This window comes from Ochotona curzoniae, unplaced genomic scaffold (assembly GCF_017591425.1).
Source record: "Ochotona curzoniae isolate NIBS_2020 unplaced genomic scaffold, NIBS_Ocur_1.0 contig_2321, whole genome shotgun sequence".
NCBI lineage: Eukaryota > Metazoa > Chordata > Mammalia > Lagomorpha > Ochotonidae > Ochotona > Ochotona curzoniae.
The window spans coordinates 3288915-3305155 of NW_024465421.1; the positions used below are offsets into that span (position 1 = coordinate 3288915).

The 16241-nt window shown below is 41.8% G+C and overlaps 1 protein-coding gene across 4 annotated transcripts in view; it reads right to left on the reverse strand.

Moving 5' to 3' along the window:
- AUTS2 (activator of transcription and developmental regulator AUTS2) overlaps nucleotides 1–16241 on the reverse strand; it is a 1065184-nt gene that overhangs the window by 608891 nt on the left and 440052 nt on the right. For all 4 annotated transcript variants that reach the window (XM_040972777.1, XM_040972778.1, XM_040972775.1 and 1 more), the window contains exon 3: nucleotides 435–536. In XM_040972777.1, coding sequence (XP_040828711.1) covers nucleotides 435–536 — 102 coding nt within the window. The remainder of the gene's footprint in view (nucleotides 1–434; nucleotides 537–16241) is intronic.

A 16241-nucleotide genomic window follows, 5' to 3' on the forward strand; every position in this document is an offset into this window, starting at 1 on the left:
TTCTCCCTGTCCCTCCTTCTCTCCATAAATCTGATCTGCCTTTCCCATAAAAATAAAAACATGTTTTTAAAAGTCTGATTATGTTCTCACAAGGCTTTCCCCACAGAAGCCCCTCCTTATTGTTATGCCCAAAGAAATAACACACAGTCATCCTCTAATCGATGTGAATTCCCCAGCTGTATCACTGTCTGCCACTCCTTTCACTTGTAATATTAATAACAAAGGTGTCACTGCTGCTTTTTGTTCTACAGAAACAAATATTCCCATCTATGAAACATTTTGTTTGTTTTTTTCAAACAACAACAACAAAAAAGAGCAGCAAGAAAGTGAGAACTGACACTTGTTGCATTCTTGTGTACGCAGCACGACGCACAAGGAGCAGAGGGCACGCAGCGGAGACCTGAGTCAAGGGCGTGTGGCCAAGCCGTTCTTACCTCACTGAGCCTTTCCCGTGAGCTGCTCCGGTGGAAGCCCTTGGATTCTCCGCTGGCACTTTCGCTGTCACTGTCTCTGCAGCTGTTCTGCCCTGGTTTGAGCTGAAAGAAAAAGCAAGAGTACAAAGGGAAGTCAGTGTCTTGATACAACTGTGCCTTAACACTTGTTGCCCTGCATTTCAGGCAGCTCCTTGCCATCTCATGTTTACAATGCCAAGATGTTACCAACCCAGGTGCACGTCAACTGATGACAGATCAAGCAAATGTGATATTGTGGGTGCCCCTGGATCTCTGCCTGCTGTCTGGTGGGTGTAACCCACTGCCTACCTGCCAGCCTATGTAGCCTGTGACATGGCTAAAGGGATAGACGCGACTTTTAGCCTATTACCGTGCCATTCTTGGGTGGTGGGACTGGCAGGAGACACCCTTTAGCTTTCCCCTTTCTTGGTGTGTATAAGCTTGTGCTTGCATTACAATAGACAGACATTCTCCATCAGTCTGTCTTCAGTGGTTCTTGCAGACGAACACTGTGGCGTCACCCCCTCGGTGGCTTTTGGGGCACGCTGGCAGGAAAAAAACCCCAAGAGGTATGTATACACTATGACATGCTACTCATCCACAGAAACGAAATTTTACCTTTGCAACCAAATGGACCCATCTGGAAACAATTATACTTAGTGAAATACATATTCTCTCTGCTCTATGACAACACACAGAACACAAGAAATGCAATCTCTACATGAGATCCTTACATTTTTCTGTCATCTTACTTTTACCGATCCGTTGCAATGCTAAGTCTGTTACTATGGCGTGAACAAATACACTAACATAGTAATTTGTGAAAAAAATAAGGGAGTAGTTGGGAGGAAGATGGAGGATGGAGAGGGAGGAACGTAAATCTAAATCTGTATCATAAAAATACGTGAAATCTATCCATTTCAAAAATAAAACGAGCAAGCAGTCAAGCTCTCAGTCTCTACCACCATCGACCAAGTGCCCACAAGCTGCTGCCTGGACAGAGCTAAGCATGGCAGTGTGGCGAAGGGAGCCAGCAGGAGCCAGCAGGCTGGAGCTAAACTAAACACCCCTGGATCTGATGAAGTTCATCAACTTGGAAGTAGTTTTCACTTGTATTTTCTTCTTATGCTCCACCGTGATTTTTTTTTCCAACAATACAGACACCCCAAAATACTAAAGGTATGATACAGCAACCATGACTTCCCGGCTCACTGTGTCTGCTCTCATTTCAAAAACATAAACAAAACACATCAAAAGCCGAGGATCTCCTCTTGCGAGAAAACATGGTAAGACGCTGAGAAGTTGCCCTTTAGTCACCGGGAATGCATGTAATGACCTTGCTTGCTTTGACAACATTCTGGAGGACTTAGGCCATCTTTTTTTAAAGGACCGATTAAAGACATACAGCTTCAGTAAGTTAAATCAGCCCTCAGTCAACCACTACACACTTAGTGCCTTCTTTGTGTTGGTTCAAAGTACTGGGAGACATACTACCAAACACTGGGGAAAAAAAAAAACTTGAATAAACTGTTTCATTTTGATTTGCACACATTTACCCAGTTGTGGTACGGGTAACATATGGGATGTTCCAAACACGCAATCCAACAGCTCTGAAATTCATTTAAGAACAACAACAACAACAACAAAACGCAACTGAAAACCACTGGTCTATATGAGGCCCTGGGTCACACATACCCACATGCGGACGCTACGTTTATGACAACCATTGCCAACGACATGTTCAGAGTGTCTGGGTTCAAGTTGCGCCTCTAGCCTAGATTCCAGAAAGCACCCCGAGAGGCAGCGACCGGCAGGTCAAGGACATGGTCCTTTCATTTCCAAGGAGAAAACCTGGACTGTGTTCCTGCTTTCTGGCCCTGGCTTGAAGCGTCTCAGCAGCTGTCAGTGCAGATTAGTCACCATCAGCGGAAGGGAGATCTCTATTTCTGCTTTCCAAATACATAAATATTTAAGTAAATGAATGCCAATTTTTTTTTTTAAAGACTACAGATTCTAATTTTGGTCACATCACTCACTTCATTTCTCAAATCTCTAAAACTTCAGCCTTTCTACAATCCCTCTCTTACATTCTGTTCTAAAGTCCCTTTGTTTTTGTTTCCAGGAAGGTTCTGTAATGGAGATCAGAGAACTGATATCAGCTTGACTCTGTATCTTCCTAAGACCTTAAGTCTTTTATTTTCTTCCATGTTGAAGCTGTGCCCACTAACTCTAGATCAGATGCCAAGCTGTAAAAGCTTCTGCTTATACACTGGAATTAAAGTACAAGATACCATCTCTTGGGGCCAGCACAATAGCCCAGTGACAAAAGTCCTCACCAAGCATGTGCCAGGATCCCATATGGGCACTAGTTTATGTCCCAGCTGCTCCACTTCCCATTCAGCTTCCTGCTGGTGACCTGGAAAAGCAGTCGACACTAGCCCAGAACCTTGAGACCCTGCACCCGAATGGGAGACCCCAAAGCAGCTCCTGGCTTCTGGCTTCAGATCAGCTAAGTTCTGGCCATTATGGTCACTTGGGGATGAACCAGAAGATAGAAGCTCTTTCTCTTGCCATCGCAAAGATACTTAAAGTGAACATGACCCCTTCTCCCTCTTCTCCCATGCTTGAACATGATGTGTCCATTCCTGCCCCCAGATCATTTCGCAGTCGCTCCTGTCCTTCTGAAATGTTTAACTTTGCTTCTTCAAGATATCTAAAGACTCAGATTTTAACTCCTCCACTATGATCGTTGAAGATTTCTTCCTCTCTATGTTTATTGTTTTCAATATGCCTTCAAAGCTTAGCTAATACGTCATTCTTTGTTAAACACTTTTAGTAACTATGATACATTTCAAGTTCAAAAGGCCTTTCCTAAAGTTGTTTTGGTATTATAGTTATATTGGTAATAAAATCTGTAAAGAAGGTACAGCTTTTACAGAGGTGTTTCTCTGAGCTATAGCTCCAGTGTACTAATGTAGAAACAAAGAAAGTAAGGAGCATGCCCAACTACTGGGGAGATTTAGTTTAAACCCACGTCCCTGCAGCCTTATATTAAACAAAAGCAACACACAAACTTCACACACACACACACACCCCGCTATAGTTTCTCACATCCTTCTGAGAATTAAGGTGTAAGAGTAACAAGGCTTTTCTGAATATCCAACCGCTTAACGAAATCTGGACATTGCACTTGGGAGATTTTCCATGTTTTCTGATGAAAGGTAAGTGATGGTTTTAAACAAGGCCCCCAAACAGACTTCAGTGGCCCTGATGCAAATTACCTTATTGTTGATTTAGGTTAAGAGCAAAACCCAAGGACTAAAAACTGAAGCAAATTGCTAGTCTTCCCGCTACCTTGCCAGCAAAAGCACTTCAGCAAATTCTCTTCAGTCTTACATAAAATGCACCCCTACCCTACCCCTTTCGCCGCCAAAGCCTATCTCAAGTTTAAAGGAAATTCAGGATTTGAAGTTGTCAGACAGCTCAATATTTCAAAGAACTGGACTGACTATAGTAAGTACTAAAGCTAAACCACAAGATTTCAGGCAAAAAAAAAAAAAGTGTTCATTCCTAATCCCCTGAATATATTTTCAAACTGGCATTTTCAGCCACATCCAATGGATCATTTTGCGTAGCGTAACTACCCACAAATTGTAATCCTTCACCTTCGATTCCCAGCGATTACCTACAACCAAGAGACATTACAAAGGCCAGGTGCCAGCTTAAGCATTTAAAGACCTAAGAAAAATTGATCTGCTTGCATTGATTTGTCCCAGTATTCAGGGAGGGTTATTATAAGCAGCTTAGTTATAACTGCAGCAAAGTCACTTCTTACTATCAGCCTGTAGATACCTCAAGACATTGTTTATTTAAAAATTACTATAATCCATGCCTTAATTTGAGAAACTTATTCCCATTGGACGTGAGCATTTCAACAGAGATGACAAAATGAAACGGGAAAAATCTCACACCAGCAACATTAATCTAATCCATAAAACCGACTTTTATAGAATATCAGGAGCTAGCTTTGCGTTACATTTCACTATCAACTGTCTGTCCTCCTAACTTTGAAATCATGATCTCATTATACTGTGAACCACTGTTAATGGCTGATTAGGAAAATAATGATCTATGTTTTCATCTCAGTTAATGACCATGGAACAAGGTCTTCTCGCCCTGAGCGGTGTGAGCGAGGAGTGATTCTGTGAACATAAGTCAAGTATTAGTGAGCTCACTTCATCTCCACTCAAGCTTTGCAAAGTTCAAACAGATGACAGAGGCTCAGCAGGTATCATCAACCCACTGGACAATTTTTATAGAAGGATAAATTATATGGCGAAGGTATCTTTATCTGGAAATGGGGAGGAATGACGTGAATGACACATCCTTCCAGTGTCGATTCTTCAAATTAGGATATCCTATTTCAGACAACAGAGTTTTCCTGTAGTGATCTAAATGGATTCTACAAACTGTTTTTAAACTGTCACTAAATTAAAAAAAAATCATTATTTTAAGTGAAAAAATGTTTATATATTCATAGGCTACATTACCTTAAAAGTAGTCAAGTATGTAATTCTACAGAAATATATTTTTCCTTTCTCGAATTAACATTGTACTCCAAATGTTCATATATTGGCTATTAGTTGTACTACTTTACTCATTAAGTTTTTAAAATATTTACTTTTTAAAAGTTCATGGACTTGTTCACCCCAGTCAGCTGCAATGATGAGGGGTCAGGAGCTTCTCCAGATCTCCCACAGGACTGGCAGAGACCTAAGTACCCAGGCCTCAGTGCCCACTGCTGCTCCCAGGCCAGGAGCAAGGAGCTGGTTCAGAAGTGGAACAGTTAGAAGTTAACCTGCGGGCCCAGCACGATAGTGTAGTGGTTACAGTCCTCGCCCTGTACGCACCAGGATCTCATATGGGCGCCGGTTCTAATCCCGGCAGCCCCACTTCCCATCCAGCTCCCTGCTTGTGGCCTGGGAAAGCAGTCGAGGACAGCCCAAAGCCTCGGGACCCTGCACCTGTGTGGGAGACCCAGAAGAGGCTCCTGGCTTTGGATTGGCTCAGCTCCAGCCATTGCGGCCATTTGGGGAGTGAACCATTGGAGGGAACATCCTCCTCTCTGTCTCTCCTCCTCTCTGTTTATCTGACTTTGCAATAAAAATAAATAAATCTTAAAAAAAAGAGATAAATCTGATGAGAGACACACGATCCAAACTGAAAAGATTAGTAAAAATAACAAAGAAAAATAAGCTAATATGAAATAAAAACTACAACCTCACTAGAAGGTAGCATCCTACCAAAAACAAAGCATGAAAACAAAACAGAAAAAGAGATTTCAAAAACTCACACAAAATGAGTCTGCATACAATACATTTGGTCACTCGATTTCTAAGGCTACTGTGTGACTTCTCTAACTTTCACACATGCGCAAGAATGTGTAATATTTGTCTTTCTCTGCCTTGATTATATCATTTATCATAGTGATCCCAAGTGTTATCTATTTGGCTGCAAATGTATTTTCTTCCCATTTTTCAAGGCTGAAAAGTGTGTGTGTGTGTGTGTGTGTGTGTATGTGTGTGTGTGTGTGTGTGTGTGTAAATATCCATCCATGTTGACCAAGGTTGAGTCTCCATTTTCCCTACTGGGTACAGTGCTGCAATGAATGTGTGACTACACACGCATCTTCGAGATGCTACCATACTTTCTTCAGGTAACACATAAATATTATATCCAAAGCAGTGGTCAAACTGGTGTGTCTAACACAGCAGTGCTAACAGAAGAAAATTTACACCAGGAAAAGAATAGGAGACAAATATTTTTAGGATCATTTCTGAATTCTGACTATCATCGAGGGTTTAAGAAGACCAGGAAAGAAAAATTCCTAGAAAGCCACACATTAAAAGAACATGTTGGGCCTGGTGCGATTGTGTCGAGGCTAAAGTCCTCGCCTTGCCCGTGCTGGGATCCCAAATGGGCACCAGTTCTAATCCCAATGGCTCTATTTCCCATCCAGCTCTCTGCTTATGGCCCGGGAAAGCAACTGATGATGGCCCAAAGCCTTGGGACCGTGTACCCGCCTGGGGGACCCGGAAGAGGCTTTGGGCTCCTAGCTTCGAATTGGTGTGGCTACAATCACTGTGGCCACTTGGGGAATGAATCATCGGAAGAAAGATCTTCCTCTCTGTCTCTCCTCCTCTCTGTTTATCTGACTTAAAAAAAGAGAGAGAGAACATGCCAACAGAGGGAACTTTCACAGATGCAAAGTGAAAGGCAGGATCTGTGGATATGCTTGAACTTCGAGAAGTCATTTATCTGCATTAGCAACATTCCCAAATAAACATTTAAGGTATAATTGCACAGATAATGACTTGGAGGTTGCGCTATTAACTGCGAAAATGGAAATTATTGAAGTGCTTCCACTTGCCAAGCACACACATTATTCAACATTTTAAGGGGATCAGTGGGTTTCGTTTCAGTGGGAACAAAAGCCTTTAGTTAATAAAATAAAAAGGAAAATAAGCCAAGATCAATGTAAATGCATAGTCTCCAACATAAACAAGGAGCAATTAAGGCAATCAGAAGCAATCTGGCTGACTTTGATATCCTCACAATAGATGCACTCAACCCAGACAGCAGAACAGAATAACGTTCCACTGCTTATCAGGAGAATCATAATTCTGCAATTCGGCCAAAAGGTCACTGTGATATTATTTCTTCATAAGTTAATACTACCAAGGTAAGAGATGGAAGTGCAAAAAAAAAAAAACATTATTTGATATATAATCCACCCCTCCATCTTCAACTTGGGTGCTATTCCTAGGCTGAATTACATTGGCAAAAGACAACACACCTGATTTCCTGAGGTACCAGAAAGAAAGTCTAAGGTATGGAACATAAGAACAAGGTACAAGAATAGGATTAAAAACAGGAGCCAACATGAACAGAAGATGCTGGGCGGACCTTGGACATAACTGGACTAGAACATGATTCAGTTGTCAAACAGACTAAGAAACAAGTAATACACGTACGCGATGCTACAATACTTGATGAAGGAATATTTAGGCTGAAAAAATTAGAGCTGCTTAGCAAAACTTGCTGAAATAAATTATTATTTTTTTTTGAAGATTTATTTATTTATTGGAAAGTCAGATATACAGAGAGGAAGAGAGACAGAGAGGAAGGTCTTCCGTCTGATGGTTCACTCCCCAAGTGAGCGCAACGGCCGATGCTATGCTGGTCCGAAGCCAGGATCTAGGAACTTCTTCTGGGTCTCCCACGTGCATGCAGGGTCCCAAAGCCTTGGGCCGTCCTCGACTGCTTTCCCAGGCCACAAGCAGGAGCTGGACGGGAAGCAGGGCTGCCAGGATTAGAACCGGTGCCCATATGGGATCCTGGTGCGCTCAAGGCGAGGACTTTAGCCACGAGGCCACAGCGCCGGGCCCATGAAATAAATTACTTAATATATGGGTTTTATTATTCAAAACAACTCAGGGAGGTCTTGGCACAATAATCCAGGACCCCGTGTGGGTAACTGATTTGTGTCCTGACTGTTCTGCTTATTCTGCCTCTTGCCTGTGTCCTGGGAAAGCAGCAGAGGATGGCCCCAAGCCTTGGGATCCTGCACACATGTGGGAAACCAGGAAGAGGTTCCTGGCTCCTGGCTTTAGATCAGCTCAGCTCTGGCCTTTGTGGCTACCTGGGAAGTAAATGAGTGGATGGAAGATCTTTCTCACAATCTCTCCTTCTATTCATATATCTGATCTACCTTTCTGATGAGAATAAATAAATTTTTAAATGTAACTCAGGAAGAGGAACAGCAGCTAATGAAAGAGTAGGGATATGAACAAGAGTAGCCATATCCTGGTAAGACAGCCTAGTGGCTAAATCCTCATCTTGCATGTGCCCATATGGGTGCCAGTTCGTGTCCCAGCTGCTTTCTCAAAATTTTCAATTCCATTTCATTTCAAATTGTCAAAAATTAACATAAGCAAAGGTTAAGGCCTCTTCCTTGTCGTTTGGTACCTGTTCTTTAGAATGCGATCACATCTGAAGGTAGTGTCATTAAAAAAGTAAGTAGTTACAATGGAGGCCTTTAGGGTAGCGCTACGGTCTCAGTATGTTCCCCACAGCTCATGTTTAAAAATATAATCCCCAATGCCATAGTGCTTGGAAGGGCCACACTCTCATGAATACATTCAACTCATGGACATGGGAGCAGGCTAGCTACCAAGAGAGTGGTTTATTCTAGAATCAGGCCCGTTTTGTCTTCTCTTTGGTTTGTGCTCATCGGCTGCTCCATCGTGTTATCCATGGAGGCGATTGCCAGATGTTGGCACCATGTCCTGCAGACACGCTAAATAAACTTGTATAGTTTCAAAGCAGTCAGTCAGTGAGTGACATTCTGTTACAGCAGCAGGAAATGGACTGAGACCAGCGGGTCACGACTCCCATTCTAAGAACCTGTCACTGGAAAAGACACCAGAGAAGCACGCATACAGAGAAAATGTCATGTGAATATACACGGAGAGGACAGCCAAGAGGCCTAGGAGAAAAAGAAACAGCTCAACACCTTTGCCTTGGTCTTTCAGAATCCAAATGCATTTTTAAAAATATACTTATGCTTTTTAATGGTTTATTTCTTTCATTTTCTGTACATGAAATTTTGAGAAAATATTCAGTGATATCAATTCTTCCCTCGGGGACCCCTATTGCCTGTTTAAGCTTAGCCTGGTGAGGTTCTTCTCTCCACATGCCATGAGATGAGCAACAGTTTTCCCACAGCATCCAGAGTCCTCAGGGCGAAGGATTCAAACCCTCTGCCTAAATTACATACAAGCCAGGCCAACGGTATTAAGTACATCCTGCCTGCCTAGCTTGCATCAACGACTACGTATGATGCCAAAGGCCAGGCTTTCATTTAGAATTCTGCATTCCTTGAATGTTCTTGGAGGAACGTGGCAGTGGAGCAGAGCTGGCCCCTGCCCTGTGCTTTTCGTTTCCAACCTGTAATTCTGCACCTCATCTCTAAATGTGCAGTCTATACATATATTGACACCCAAGCCTGACTTGCAAGCTCCGAGTTTACCCAATTCCCCCTAGCAAGGCCGCCTGCATGGGTTTAGGTACATGTACAACTTTTAAGAAGATGGGGACAGAGAATGTGCCGTGTTTCAGGCTGAGGATATTTTCGCTAACACTAGGTAAGCAGTGGCACTATGTAAAGCAGGAACAGGAGGATCCAAGTGGGCCCATACGTGGCCCTCTGACCTCCTCCCTCCAGGAAGCCATCTTCTGACCCATGGAAAAACACGCCTTTCGCCTGGTTTTAAGGGTAGCATCAGTCAGAGTTCCTCCTCAGTATCCATCTTATTGATTTAACAAAATCACCTGACACAATTAATCACTCCCTCTAGTTGGAAGCATGTCTGCTTCACTTGCACTTTTCCTACACCGTCTTTTCTCATTCCAGTGAATGTTTTGCTGGGCTCTCCACATGTCTTCAATTCTGAAAGACTTGGTCCTCTTCTCTGTCTGTACTAAGAATCCTTGACGAGCTTATACCTTTAAACACCATCTACGAGCAAAAGTTCCCTAGTTCATAACTTTTATCATGAAGTCTTCATGCATCCTAGTCTCTTAAATCCAGAGTCACCTCTGTATTCCACTCTAGATGTCTAACATGAAACGACTGACAATAAGTTCTCAAAGTTCCCGACAGCCATCAACCTCACCATTCCAATTATGTATGCAAACTAGCCACACCCTTGTTGGGTACCAGTGTGCTTGATGCTTCCATCACCTCTTCCCTCCATCACAGTACCTTCTTCTCTGATCTCCCCAACCTCCTGTTAGTGCCTCTCTATCAGGAATCTCTATAACGAAGAGTCAGTGAAAACTCTCACTCGTCTTAAAGTTCTAGTCTCTCCCCACTGTCAGAGCGAAGACCAAATTTACTCCATCAGCCTACAAGGCAATACTGTTCCTTGGCCTCTTCCACAGCTCCTCTGATCTCATCCTCCACCGCTCTCTGCCTTTATCATCACATAACAGTGTTCCTGTCTCCCCCGACATGTGAATAAAACTAGCGAGCGTGCTCCCATCTCAGGGCTTTTGCAGTCACTGAAATGTCTGACTCCTGAAGGCTAACTGCCCCACTGTTTGTACATTTTCTCATGAGGGCTTTCTGGACTATTTTATTTGTAATTGTGAACCTGCCCGTACTTGACACTTTCTAATGTAGAGCATGTTCTACTTTTTTTTTTAAATCACTTTTCTCCTCTAAACTCCACTTATCACTTTGTAACCAGAATATTGCCTGCATGACAACCATATATTTTTAAAGATCTAATTATTTTTATTTGAAAGGCAGACGCGCATAGGCTCAGACAAAGAAGTCTTCCATCCACTGGTTCACTCCCCATGCAGCTGCAACATCCAGAGCTGGGCTGGCTTAAAACTGGAAACTAGGAGCTTGTTCCAAGTTACACCAATGGTGCAAAGTCTCAAGGACTTGGGCCAGTCTCTGTTGCTTTCCCAGTCCATAAACAGGGAGCTGGGTAAGAAATGGAGCAGATGGAACATGAACCAGTGGTGATATGAGATGTAAGTACTACAGAAGGAAGATTAGCTTGCTAAACCTCTGTGTCAGGCCCCCAAGTACCAGAATTTTATCTTTGATTCTTTACTATATACTTACAGTGCGAAATAATGTCTAGAATTTATTTAGGATATGTTGGTTTAAATAAGAAGTATGCGTAATCTTTAAAAATTTTTATTCTTTATTTGAAAGGCAGATATTACCGAGAGAAGGAGTAAAAAAGAGCTTCCATCTGCAGGTTCACAGCCAAATGGCTGCAGCAACCCAAGCTGAACTGATCTGAAGCCGGGAGCCAGGAGCTTAGCTTCTTCCTGGTCTCCCATGTGGGTGCAGGGTCCCAAGGCTTTGGGCCATCCTCTACTGCTTTCCCAGTGTATAAGCAGGGAGCCAGATGGAAAGCAAAACAGTCAGAACTTGAACGAGTGTGCATATGGGATACTGGCACCACAGGGTGGAGGATAAATCTTTTGTGCCACCACGCTGGCCCCAGTATATATAATCTTTTAAGGTCTGTTATTCCCTGATGATCTTTAAAATTTCACTTACATATATTTCTATATTTGAAGCAAAGGGATAGGGTACCATACCTCCATGGGTTTGCTCCCCAATATCTGGGGCTGAGCCAGGTCAACCCAGGTTTACGTGTGGGTATGAGGGGACCTATAACTTACACCATTACCATCTTCTCCCAGGGCACACATTAGCAGGAGGCTGAAATAAGCAGCTGGACTGGGCAACAGGGATACTCCAATGTGGGATACCCCAAAACAGTCTTAATGATTTCATCAAGAATGGTTCAGCTACCATCAAAGAATATTACTGAGTTCTACATATATTGAAAAATATCTTTTCTTCTGGGACAGACCAACAAAGACGATACAAAAGCTAAGTAGCAACGTGGAAAGAGGCATGTGATGATCTTGGGGAACTAGTAATAAAACAAAAACAATCCTTAGAATCATTATTCTTCAAAATGTGCTATCACTGATTCTGTTCTTGAAAGTGATCATGTGTAATTGTAGATACTTTAGATAGTTATATACAGGATTATAAAGGAAGAGTAGCACATAATTACATGGTTAAGATATCTTCATTCTGGCATTTGAGAATTTTAAAAGTACTTGTTCAGGAAAGGTCAAAAATCATTACCAAGAGAAGATAATAGCCCCCCTAGTATTATACACACTTAGTGAAGAGATTGACACTTCGGAGCAATTTGGATAATATGAAGGATTTAAAAGTCCTAACAAGTGTTGCTTTTTATTATCTTATTAATAAGCAAAATCTTTCTTGCAACATATCCTATGATGGTTAAAAAGATTTAGAAATGCATACTTTTCAACCATTGATTGCTTAATAACATTTATAAAACAAACCCAAGAAGTCAATATGGTCTACTGGAAACATTTTTAAACAAAACTGTTTTTTTTTTTTTTTAATGAAGACGGGACAAGATAGCTCTTATCACAGAATAAGGATGGGTCTACATGACCTCTCTACCAGCCACTCTGTCTGGCAAGGGGATGTCCTTGAGGAAATAAAAATGCTAACTGGAATTAGCTCTATAGTTTATAATTAGCCAAAAGGACTATGTCAAGGAAATCCCCCGACTCTACCTTGTCCTACACATCATATATTTATTTACATTACCAGTCTGACTCAGTTAGACTGGAGGCGTACAACAACCTTGACTTTCATATAACAAGTCATTTTCCATCGGCTCCAGAGGAGTTAACACGTCTCTCCCATTTTCACTCTGGACAATGCACACAGTGAATCCAATTTTGCATGTGGACCAGTAAGGTAATAGAAGCTTATATAGAGAACCATAAATTTCCCAATTGCCATTGATTTGTCATCTACAGCCACAGCACTTCTCCAAAATGCAGAAAAGATTCAGAAATGCAAAAGTGTTCAACTCCTGGCAAGATTTTAGCTTATTTTCATAAGTTTAGAAAAAAGTTGACAATTATTCCTAATGAAACTCAAAGATGACAAATATTAGGCACCCTAGAAACATTAATGCAGTTGTAAGAGTAGTAAGTTGATTCTCTCCATTATAGATCTATATGTCAGCTACATCCTGAGGTGAGATTTTCATTTTGAGGGTAAAAGCCTCAACGCACTAATGTTGAGTCCTCAGCACAGGTCAGATAAGGGGTTTGCAGCTAACCCTGGCAGCTACAGTGCTAACATATTCTTAATGGCTCTCAAAACATCTCTGCATGATTATCTACAGGTAACAAAGAAGTCAAGCAAATATGCCAAGTGATGTAAAACCAATGCCTGATCTTCACATACTCTTTTTGAACATCAACAATCTCTGCAGACCAGGCATTCAGCACAGTGTTTAAGTCATAGTTTGGGACCCCCTCTTCCCACACTGGAGTGCATGCATCAAGCCCCAGCTTCCCCCACAGATGATCAAGCTTCCAGCAAATGCCCATCCTGGGATGCTTTGGATGATTGTTCACATAGTTGAGTCCCTGTCACTCAGCAGGAGGTTTGGGATGAGTTCTGGATATCTTGCTGCAATTGCCCTTATCCTTGCAGTCATGGACATTCAAGGACTAAACCAGCAGAGGGGGAATCTGATTTTCAAATAAAGTAAAATGGATTTAACTTAAAAATAAGAAATCTGAATCATGCTTTATTTCTCAATGTAAAGATGCAAAAATTCAATGATAAGAAAAAAAAAACCCATCTGATTCAAGTCCCAAGAGGAGAACCCATGCCAGCCAGTGCCCACAGAAGGAGTGGTGGGGCACACAGAAGAAACACAACCAGTTAAAAACTTGAGCTTTCCTTCATTACTCAAAATGTCCGAGTAAAAAACGCATTTGTTAAACCCACTGAGTGATCACTCTCATCACGTCCAAGGGAAAAAGACAAAGCCAACTCATCCTACCTTAGAAACAACCACAACAGGTGTGGGTGTTTAGCTGTTGGGGAAGGTGTCCATGTCCGTGACCGGGGTAGTCAGGTCAGACTCCTAGCTCCAGCTTCCTGCCACTGCCACCCAGGCAGGGAGCAGTGACAGCCCAAGCCAACCGGCTCCTGCCACCCCCGTGGGAGACCTCAACTGTGTTCCCAGCTTTTGGCTCCAGTCCTGCCACCGGAGGGTGAAACCTCACACAAAAACTCATTCACTCCACTCTCCTCCCCCTGTCTGTTTCTCTGTCAAACAAATAGCTGTTTAAGAAAAAAAAAAAAAAGAACATATAAAATCTATGCAGCAGCTAGGAACAACAACAACTGAAGACAAACTTGAGCTATTTGGGACATGGATGTGCTTGAAAATTTATTTTTACTTCCACATTCCAAACTCCCCATAGTCCAAACAGATCAAAGTTTCACAGATTATCTCTCAGACAAAAAAAAAAAAAACAAGAAACACAAATTAATAACTATTTAAGCATTCTGTTTCATCATGATACCAAACAGATGGTTTTAATATTCTAGAGGCTAATTCCTGAACAATTAAAAACACAGCGAGACATTAACATCTAATGAAACATTTTAACTACCAGTATATGCATCTGCCATTAATTCCCACACAGTAAGGCCTTGGATCTCCTCAATCTGTTCTTTATTAAGGAAAGTTTTTCCACTCTGGATTTACTGAAGTAGAGAATTAACAACTGTTTTCAATCAGCAATCAGCGGGATATTTCGCCAATGTGTACTGAAACTATGTACATTATCAGACAAATTTATTCCTATGATGGCTTTGATGTATACAGATTTGCAATTTAAGAACAATTCTAATTTGCTAATTAGGATGCCCCCCTTATCTCCCCCCCAAAAAAGTATGCCATGTTATCCTTTGATAGAACAACAGGAAGTGTCACTGAGAAGTTACTGAAAAAGGGATCCGCACCGACTCAGGTGTAACACTTTGCTCATATTGCCAGGAAGAAGCAAGTTGGTAGACTCTCTCACTGTGGCCACATGTCAAGACACCTGTCCCAGAATGACAGTAAGGACAACAGGGCGACACACTCATGGCTCCAGTAAGTTCACAGAGCCAAACGGTCCATTTACTGATCTCACGTGACTGATGATAATGTCATATACACAGTCTACTGCTATATGATTTTTCCAATGATATCTAACTCATTTCATCTTTACGTAAGTCTTCTGAAGCAAAGTGAATTTAATGTTTCCTCTTTACACATAAAGACCTTACATTTCAAAGAGAGAGAGAGAAGCCAACCAAGGCATCAAACGACGGAGTGGTAAGCTGGGCCTAGCATGCAGATCGCTGGCGTGGGGCTGTACACCCTGCGCCCTGCTCACACTGAAGGCAGCACCTATCACTCACTGCAGGCTTCTCTTACAACAACCGTGAGGCAGATACGGTGACCAGAATCTGAGGATTCATTGCATGGATGCTCATGTTGACAGATGGTAAGCAGCGGACTTGGAAATCACAGCCGGGCTTTCTTTTTTAGCTTTTTTCTTTTCTTTTTTTTTGTTTTGTTTTTGTTTTAATTCCAAAGTATAGGTTATTCACAAAACATGCTACCCTCCAGAGTAACATAACTCATGATGATGTGTGCATGTTACCATCAATTACACTGCATTCCTGTGGGTACCTAACAGTTCTAACATTTTTCTAATTTCATCACCACCAGATATTTGGGCTAAGTAATTAGCAAATTACACAGAAATGATTATTTGGCTGTCTGTAATGAAAGAGACCAAATAAATACCATCACATATCTGGATGATTTTATAATGATGCCTTTCAGTTTTGGATGGCTAACAGATAATCGAATGTGGCTGATTCTTTAATACATTTAATTGTGTTAAGCTAAACTCTGTAGTACTGTCTCAAATTTCTTACAAGAATGACTAATGACCGAAGCACTCTTTAGCACTTTTTTGGGGTCACATTAGGCCCAGGCAACACTTGAGTATACACCTTCACTTACTTCAGCCACTGCAGTAAAAAATTTGAAATATATTAATGATTGAGTAAAATACTATACAATCAAGTGAAGTTAACTGTGCTTCTTACTCAAAGAATACACATTCCAAGCAGTTTGGCAGGCATTCTGTTGGGGTGGAGGGTGTGTGTGTGTGTGTGTGTGTGTGTGTGTGTGTGTGTGTGTTTATAACTTAGCTTTGCCTGTTAAAGGAATAAAAACAAAACAGTTAAAAGACTTATATGCCAGCCCACTC